Raw genomic sequence first — 9,987 nt, forward strand, 5'->3', positions numbered from 1 at the left:
CTACTGCCCTCTACTGTCACACTTAAATAATTGATGAGCTTGAAATATAGTACTTAAGTGGAAATTAAACACTGCAATGCAAACTAAAATCTGAACATATAATTAAAATAGATAGCCCGTTTTTTTATTCTAAATTAGAAAATCAAATTTAGTTTGTAATCTATTATGAAAGCCAATGTATTCTGCAACTGTAAATGTAGCAATACTCATTTTAGTAGACAACAATAACCACAAATAATTGATACAGTAGCTCTTTAAAAAAGGCCAATATTGCAGATTTGTACATTTTTGGGAACATTTTGCACCAACCTGAACCTATCCTTAAAGGATAAGTATGCTTTTACCTTTTTCTTCCCTCTTTTGCCCTTCTCCAGTAGTTGGGGCATAACATATACATACCAACAAAGTAAATGTTCACTGTGAAGCATTCAGAAATAATCCAATCTATACTAGTGAATGGATGTCTCGACTTCTGTTCAGTTCAATGGAAAATCAACCACTGCCTGACAAAAACAGACAGACCAGCTTCCATTTTAGTGAATGGAGATGCAGAGGTCCATACAAGACAGCACAGAGGATTTCTCAAAATACCAGCCTGAAATTGTGGCATTAGGCAGCCCCCATAACGAAAATCAGCGGGCAATGCTGCAGGCAAGTATATGATTAAAGGAGTTCTATGATCACAGCATACACTTTCACTTTATAACATCAGTATTCTATTAGCCATACAAGCAAATCATTTTTGAAAATCCAATAGGAGTTTACTTGAAAAGTCACCCTTCACGTTGTGAGATTTGCCTGTTTACTGGCCACCTTTCCTGGATTCCCTGCATGCTTTGCAGCTTCGCCTCCACTTTGACCACAGACCCTGTGCCGACTGATCTCCGAAGTGGGCTCCCCACCCCAAAGCACTCACGTCTGTCATTAAGTGTTCGGCCTTCGCAAATTACCATGGCAGGCTCCTCTCTAAATTGGATGGATCTCACCACCACCAAAGAGCCCTCTTTACCTTTAGAGTGATCCTTATAAGCGTGTCCAGTGGATCCCCGATATGTCCACTTTCGCAGAATGTCGGTATGGAATCTGGCCCACTGAACTGCTGGGATGGCGGTGGTAAGTAGTCCCAGGACTGACATGGCTGTTCTGATCGATTCCAAAAGGTTGCATTACACCTGCTTCAAGGCCGACTGGATCCTTCTATTTTTTCGTCCGGAAGAAATATCCACTGTTGAACGGAATCTATGACATAACCCAGGAACCTTATTCTCTGGGCCGGAATCAGGTTGGATTTTTCCAAATTTAAGAGCCATCCCAAGCTTCTTAGATGAGCCGGAGTCATCTGAAGATCCAACAGCAGCTGCATTCTGTTATCTGCAAACATGAGTAGATTGTCTAAGTATGGCACCACCGAAATCCCTCTCAATCTCAGAGGTTCTAATGCTTCCACCATGACTTTGGTGAACACCCTTGGAGAAGATGACAGGCCAGAGGGTAGAGCTCTTAACTGCAAATGCCAGATGGACAATCCCAGATTGACCGCCAGTCAGAGGAACTTCTGAGAAGATTAAGCAATCGAAATATGAAGATAAGCGTCCCGCAGATCAATAGTCGCCATGAAGCAACCCAGGTATAGCAGCTTCCTTAATGAAAAAATTGTATCCAAGCAGAAGTACTTGCACCAAATGGACCTGCTCAGTAGCATTGGTTTCAATATTAGATGGAACTTCCCTGAAGGCTTTTGACTAAGAAGATGTACGAGTAGAACCCCTGGCCTTCTTGTTCTCTTGGCACCTGAATGATGACCTCTTGCTGCATCAGTTCCTTCAAAAGGGACATCATTGCGGAGGCCATCACCTGACTCCTTGGGAGGCTGGTCACACAAAATCTGGTTGGTGGGGTCCAGGAGAACTCCAGGCTGTACCTCTGAGACACAATATTTCTGACGAAGGCACTTGATGTTGCTTCCTCTCACAGTGAGAAGGCCCGAAGCCTCCCTCCCACTTGGAGAGATGTCATTGGGTCTTGGACGGCCACTCTGAGGGTCTGAAGAGTACCCCTCCTTTACCTGTTTCTCTGGACACTCCAACTTCTTATCTGGGTCTGTTCCTTATTTCTTCAGGTTTGTGAAAAAGGATGAAAATTCTTTGACTGGTTGCTTCTTACTTTGACGGGAAAGCCTTCTTCTTATCTGTCGTTCCATTCAACACTGACTCCAGATCTGGATCGAAGAGCAGATCCCCAGAAAGGGGGATTCCACATAACTTCATCTTGGAAACTGAGTCTCCAGACCAGGTCTTGAGCCCGATGGCTCTCCTAGCCAAGTTGACCAACGCTGAAGACCTGGTTTTCATTCTGATAGATTCAGCAGATGCATCAACCATATACTTCACGGCTTTTAGAAGGACCGGGAACTACTCCAAAAGCTCCTTTCTGAAGTCCCTGCCTCGACATGATCCCTGAGCTGTTCTAACCAACACGCAAAAAATTTCTTGCCACCACTGTGGAGGCCATAGCCGGCTTGAGGTTGGTCAGAGAAGAGTCCCATGCTTTTTTAAGGAGTGAGTCTGCCCTCTTATCCATTGCATCCTTCAGAATGCGCATATCCTCAAAAGCCAGGTCCGTGCGTCTTGAAACATGCAAGATCATCATAGGCTATCACAGCGATCAGGTGACCTGGAATCGGAAGTTCCAGGTCCCGATCGTTAGAATGAGACCCAGGGCTCTCAGTGACACCTCGGTCTTTGCGCTGGGAGCGTGCCATGCAATGCGCTCCCAGCAGAAAGACAGGTGTGCAAATTAGCGGCCCCACAGAAAAAAAATCCAGTTCTGTGATGCCGCTAATTTTGAATGCGGCATCAAGGGCTTAATGCAGGGTTAAAATTTCAAGTCCTGAGCTACTAGCCAGGCCCTAAGAGTTACTCGCCACCAGTTGCCCCAACCAACCCCTACCCTGCCCTACCCATAATTCTGCCCCTAAACACGCCCTTGTAAATTATTTCAGGAAATGACACTGCTAAATGTTACCTACATTACATCAGGGTCCCCAGAGTCCCCCCACATTACATCAGGGTCCCCAGAGTCCCCCCACATTACATCAGGTCCTCCAATGTCCCCCTAAACACTCCATCATAATTAGACCATGTACCGCATACAACCATAACCCCCCATAATATTTCCCTCACAAAACCATAACTCTACCAAGCATATCCTACCTACTATCCAACCCAGCAGTACCTCAAATGCCCCTTACTCTACCACCCATAATAACCACATAATCCTGAACCTGACCAAACCACCCATACATGTAGGTTTACATACAGACACATGTACATACAAACGCACACACAAACAGAGACACTTGTACACACACAGAAACATGTACACACGCACAGAGACACACACACACACACACACACGTATACACAGACACATGTACACACACACACATGCATATACAGGCACACGCATACAAATACACACACACACATACAAACACACACACAAATAAACACATAAGCCCTATAAAAAGTTGCAGTACTTCGTTACCTTCACTCACAGAGCTGGGTACTGCACTCTAGGGGGAGGCAGAGAGTACAGCACGCACTCCTTCCTTTGCTTCCACATTGCTCAACTACTGAGCAGTCTGACGGCTCCCAGTACAAGTGACAGATCCGGCCCTGAGTTCTGAGCATGCTCAGCAAGACGGCCTTGGGGACACACTCGCCCCCACGATAATTTCCACTCACCAATGCGAGCAGAAATTTCAAGGCCTGGCTTAATGGCTAAATGCAGGTGTTTATATACACATCTGCTGTTGTGCCACGAACCAAATTTTATATATATATATATATATATATATATATATATATATATATATAGTCAACTGGTTAACCTAAAAAAAAGACCCTGTCTATGATCACTACACAGGTCAGTTATTGCATGAAATGCTCATACTAGCCACATCAGCACTACATATAAATGTACAACCAGGCAATCTATAAAGCCACTAGTAACAGCTGGACGCACTCCTGCTTTTACAATTGGAGTAAGGTGGGCAGCAATAATGCAATATAATGCATGACTGAAATAAAAGTATACCTGTTTTGCATTTTCTATATATGCAGCCATGTATTCATATGCAGCAGCTTGAGCATTCACTCTGGTTTCAGTCCCTTCAACAGGTAACGCAAAACTGTCCATAATAATCATTGTTTCTCCATCCACCTTTCCAAGCATCAGACCCATCACTTCCAGGTTTCCTCCTGACCGGGCGTGCATGACCATCTTCAGCAGTGCTAGGGCAGACACCTTGCAGTACTTAAAGTAATGATGACTACAAAACAAATAGAGAGATATGATTAAATATTGTTCATGACCTGGCAATGATGTGCGATATTTGAGCATGTTAGAATCCTGACAGTTTCAAGTACTACAGCGAAAACCGCTATTAGATGCTTGATCTAAGCTATCAATGAAATGAAATGTACCTTATGTAAAAGGTAAAGTTTGCAAAGTGTCACTTGTATGTTACTACAGAATCATCCCGGAGCCTACAGGTCAGTCTAGTTTTTATACTATGTGTACTCAGACCTCTGAAACTCTGGGCATTATGGTATACACATTCTGAAAAGTTCCTGTGGTCAAGAGGTTTGATCTACTGTTTGCACTGGTAAGTTGTTCCATCACTGTTGGACCATTGATAAGGAGCTGAAGAGAATTTACATGTCCGAGTTCTCTGGGTTTCAGGATGCACACAAGGACTGGAGGTGGCTGTTATAGAATACCAGTACTTCTTGAGAGCTTTCCTTCACCAATGCCAGGCTTTAGTCATCTTTGTGAGAGAAGAGAGCCAGCTTTATCATGGAGCAGTGGTTCTCAACCTATCTGTGACCAGGACCTGGTAAATGTGTCAAAAACCTTCCATGCCCCAACATACAATAGAAGTACGGAAATGCAAAACATGTACTGAAATGCAGGAAGGCTCTGGATCGGTTTGGGTGTCACTATAGGGTTATGAGGGTTGTGGAGTGGGCTAGGGGACTTTGCAGCTAACTTGGTGGCCCTGTAGGGGAGGAGGTCTCTGGAGGAGACTGGGAAGCACTGTTGGAGGTTAGGGGGCACTGTGATGGAAAACAGTATGCAAGGATTAAAAACTGAGGTTTTTTTTTTTTTTCATTTTAATGCACCACTTTGTTAAACTTCCTAAAAATGGACCCGAACTCAAATAGAAGGCTTGAATCATATGCAGAATGGCTAGAAATTTTAATTCTGACTTAAGGAGAAGTAGGGTCAAAGCTCTTTTGGCCCTACTTCTATTAGGGATCACAGGAGTGCACTGTAGTGACCTGTTTTCAGCCAACAGCAGGCTAAAGTCTGCTGTCTGCCATCACAGATCCAGTCCAGCCTCTGGAGAGGCCCTGACTTTAAAGTCAGAATCCACCCAGATGCCTGGACTGGCAGCTAGCTCAGCCTCTCAGCGACTGAGAGCCTGAGCCAGCCACTCTCACTACCTCCACAGCTCGGCGCTCCAGTGAGCGCTGGAGAGGCACAGCAGAGAAATGGTGACTGACACTGAACAGCTCTCTGGTCGTTGAAGACTGAGAACTGAGCGATTAGTGGTCTTTGATCACTCAGTTCTCGGTCTTAGAAGCAGCAGGAGACAGATGCAGCATCCATCTAGGTAAGTATGAATGATTTTTTTTTTTTTTTTACAAACCCATACTCTTTTAGCGGTACCCTGAAAGATTTACATTAGGTCTTGAATTCCTCAAAAAAAATAGCAGCATACTTCCTGTGCTTTGAGCTGTATTCCTGAATTGTGGGATCAAAGGTACTCTGCATGACTGCTAATATAATAGGCTCTGGAGTGAAGCTGGCCATACACTAATCCCTGCTGGACCACCTGATGTTCGATCAGTGTGTGTGCCTCACAGCTCAATAGAAATTGATTAATGGTCCTCTGTCAAATGGACATGTTGGAAAATCTTCTATTGATCAGCAGCTGCAGATCAATGTATTTTGACAGAGGCAGGTGCAGCAGTCAGATTACAATGACCCGATGGAGAATTCCTTCATCCACCTCATTCATGTGGATGGAGGAACCTGTTTTTTTTTTTGCAGCCCGCTAGCTGAATGATATAAAAAAAAAAAAAAATTACCAGCTTGTGATTGGTATTTTCACCATTGTGCTACACACTGTTCCTGCTGGAGTGCAAGCTGTACCTAAGGCCCTGCAGACAAGTATCTCCCTGCATCTGCTTAAAGCGGAGCTCCACCCAAAAGGAGAAGTTCCACTTTAATGCATTGCCCCCCGCTCCCCATTAAGGTTTGGCACCTTTGAGGAGCAGGTACCCGTATTTGACAGGTACCCGCTCCCACTTCCGTTGCGACTGCCTAAAGTTATAGAGCTGCTCAGTTACTTTACTTTTACCCGGTCACCAGCTCTAAAAAAAACCCAAAAACATCTCATCCAGGACATAAATAAAATTGATTAACTTACAATTTGGATATTCACCAAGTGCTGTGAACATAGCTATTGCTATAGTTCTGGCGCTCTGACCCAGGTCCTTCTGGGGTCAGCTCCCAAGGCTGAAGAGTCACATGCAGCTGCTGTGCCAGCCCATCCCCTCCTCCTGCCCAATCACAGAGCGTTTTGTATTATGTAAACTAATTAATAAAATACAACGCCTTCTATGAATAAACAGCAGATGGGAGGGGCTGGAAGATCTGCTGCTGTGGGAAAAGGCAACATCTTTCCTGTCAGAGCACTGGGAGTATAGTGATTGCTGTATTTCCAGTACTCAGTAAAACTGTCAAATGTAAGCTAAAGAGAAGTCCAGAGGTTGCATACACCTCCCTGGACTTAAAGTGGTTGTGAACTCTTACATATACCCAATGAAATGTCTAAATGACTGGACTCAAGTGATAAAGATTAAACAAATCCTCCTACATAAGTTGCACCTGTTTAGCCACAGTATTGTTTTCTTCATAGCCATCTGTCCTGTACAGTGTTCTAAAAACACACAGATCAAAGTATTATTTTCTCAGCTCCAGCAGCAGAGGGCAAGGATCTCAAGTTAAACACTGTAAGGTGAGCTCTGACAACTGACTGAAGGGAAGAAACACACCCCCTTCACACAGCAGCTGTACCTGTCTGTCTGCAGTCTTCTCTTCATCTGTTTAAAGTGCTGAATTTATAAAGCTTGTTTGGTAGTTCAGAAAAATATGGGACAGAGAGCTGCAGTTACACTCTGCAGAGCTCAGTGAGGAGAGCTCTGAGAGTCGATTGGAGGGAAAAGACACACCCCATTTCACACAGCAACAAAGCTGAGGCAGTCAGTCTGCTGAAAGTCCCTCCCTTGTCGCCATTTTTCTCTTGGCATCAGGAAAACTTGTTAGAAATGACTCATGCAGATAGCAGAAGAAGGAGGCAGCAGACAGAAATGACACTTAGTGCTCTGGATAGAGAAACACGCACTATGGAGAGATATGCTTTGTTCATATTACAGGTCTGGGGTTTTAGCTCTTAGCATGCCAGCACATTTTACAAACTGGCTGAATTCCCGCAGTTCAGCTTTAACATTCTTCTAGGGACATCAGCAATGGAGTGTCCCCATACCTTTCCCATGAAAGAGTCACTTCAAGTGCTCCAACCCAGAATCCCCCTTTCTAACAACAGTCAGGGCTCAGTGCTGTAATTTCGGGAAGCCAGTCCCTGCTCCATCAACCACCACAAGACTAACTATCAGTTGACACGTGTCATCATCTCATATTAAAGCGGAACTATACTCACCCTCTGTCCAGCGCTACGGCTTCCCAGAGCTCCCCGCCGACCGCTGTCATCTTTAGCTGGATTGTCTTCTGGGTAACAATCTTGGCCATTTTCATTAGCTCAGCCAAGATATCGTCACTCCTGTGCATGTACCGGAGTTTAATCATATTGGCATTGCCAAAATTTGTACACTGAGGTGTGGGTGCACAGCTCAGTGTACAGGACATGCAGGCAGGTAATGGATTTTTAATACAGGAGAGGCATAGTATGTATCGCCTGCATTAAAAGCCTACCTGTTTGCCATTTTTTGCATACATAAAGTTCTATTTTAAAGTGGAACCTCAGACATGAAATATGAACAAAGCATATCCCTCTATAGTACTTTCCTCTATCTGGATCATTAACTTTAATTTCTCTCGTCTCGTTCCTCTTCTATTAGCAAAAGTCATTTCTGAAAAGTTTTCCTGACACCAAGAGAAAAATGGTGACAGGGGAGGGACCTCCAGCTGATCGACAGCCTCAGCTCTGTTCCTGGGAGCTGTGTGAAGAGGGTTGTGTCCCTTCCCCCAATCAGCACTCAGAGGTCTCCTCACTGAGCACTAACTGGAGCTCTCCATCCCCTTTTTTTTTGGAAGCTCAGACAAGCTAGCCCCCCATCATGGTCCATTCAAATGAGTAGCCCCCCCCATCATGGTCCATTCAGATAAGTAGCCCTCCCCTCATCACGGTCCATTCAGATAAGTAGCCCTCCCCTCATCACGGTCCATTCAGATAAGTAGCCCTCCCCTCATCACGGTCCATTCAGATAAGTAGCCCTCCCCTCATCACGGTCCATTCAGATAAGTAGCCCTCCCCTCATCACGGTCCATTCAGATAAGTAGCCCTCCCCTCATCACGGTCCATTCAGATAAGTAGCCCTCCCCTCATCACGGTCCATTCAGATAAGTAGCCCTCCCCTCATCACGGTCCATTCAGATAAGTAGCCCTCCCCTCATCACGGTCCATTCAGATAAGTAGCCCTCCCCTCATCACGGTCCATTCAGAAGAGTATGCCCCCCCCATCACGGTCCATTCAGAAGAGTATGCCCCCCCCATCACGGTCCATTCAGAAGAGTATGCCCCCCCCATCACGGTCCATTCAGAAGAGTATGCCCCCCCCATCACGGTCCATTCAGAAGAGTATGCCCCCCCCATCACGGTCCATTCAGAAGAGTATGCCCCCCCCATCACGGTCCATTCAGAAGAGTATGCCCCCCCCATCACGGTCCATTCAGAAGAGTATGCCCCCCCATCACGGTCCATTCAGAAGAGTATGCCCCCCCCCATCACGGTCCATTCAGAAGAGTATGCCCCCCCCATCACGGTCCATTCAGAAGAGTATGCCCCCCCCATCATGGTCCATTCAGAAGAGTATGCCCCCCCCATCATGGTCCATTCAGATGAGTAGCCACCCCTCCTCCCATTCATGGCCCATTCAGCTGAGTATGCCCCCCCCCCATCACGGTCCATTCAGAAGAGTATCCCCCCCCATCATGGTCCATTCAGAAGAGTATGCCCCCCCATCATGGTCCATTCAGAAGAGTATGCCCCCCCATCATGGTCTAATCAGATGAGTAGCCACCCCTCCTCCATCATGGTCCAATCAGATGAGTAGCCAGCCCTCCTCCATCATGGTCCAATCAGATGAGTAGCCACCCCTCCTCCATCATGGTCCATTCAGATGAGTAGCCACCCCTCCCCCCCATCATGGTTTACTCAGATGAGTAGCCACCCCTCCCCCCATAATGGTCCATTCAGATGAGTAGCACCTACCCCCCATCGTGGTCCACTCAGATGAGTAGCCCCCACACTACACACTGGAGATGAGTGTGTCTGGGTAGGATGACTCCTCACTATCACTGTGCTGCTCATGTCAGTGTCGGGCAGGAGTGACACCTGAAGATGTGACACTGTGTCAGATGGTTTTAGTTGTCACCCAGCCAGCTTCTTGAGTGTCCCCCATCCCCCTCCGTACAGGAAGCCTCCACTTACTCCTTCGTCCAAGGCTTTGCGGCCAGGATCTCCTGCTGTTGTTTCTTATCATATTTGTAGATCTCATCGATGCTCTGTACTTCCTGCATGTTATTGGAGAGCTCCCAGGTCTTCTGGGCCACACTGCTCCCCGCCGCCATCTTACCGGAGTCGCCGCACAACACTGACAACCGCAGCCCGTACCG

General features: G+C 46.1%; 1 protein-coding gene and 1 pseudogene across 1 annotated transcript in view; both read right to left on the reverse strand.

The window, feature by feature from the left end:
• COPS5 (COP9 signalosome subunit 5) overlaps window positions 1-9,987 on the reverse strand; it is a 29,016-nt gene extending 19,029 nt beyond the window's left edge. The window contains exons 1-2 of the mRNA XM_089654271.1: window positions 9,803-9,987; window positions 4,099-4,333 (exon numbers count right to left, since the gene is read on the reverse strand). Of these exons, the coding sequence (XP_089510397.1) occupies window positions 4,099-4,333; window positions 9,803-9,942 (375 nt within the window). The 5' untranslated portion in view covers window positions 9,943-9,987. The remainder of the gene's footprint in view (window positions 1-4,098; window positions 4,334-9,802) is intronic.
• On the reverse strand, window positions 1,178-2,381 carry LOC149445046 (uncharacterized; annotated as a pseudogene).

This window comes from Staurois parvus, unplaced genomic scaffold, assembly GCF_062004578.1.
Source record: "Staurois parvus isolate SC_StPar_1 unplaced genomic scaffold, SC_StPar_1.0 ptg000748l, whole genome shotgun sequence".
NCBI classification, from domain to species: Eukaryota; Metazoa; Chordata; class Amphibia; order Anura; family Ranidae; genus Staurois; species Staurois parvus.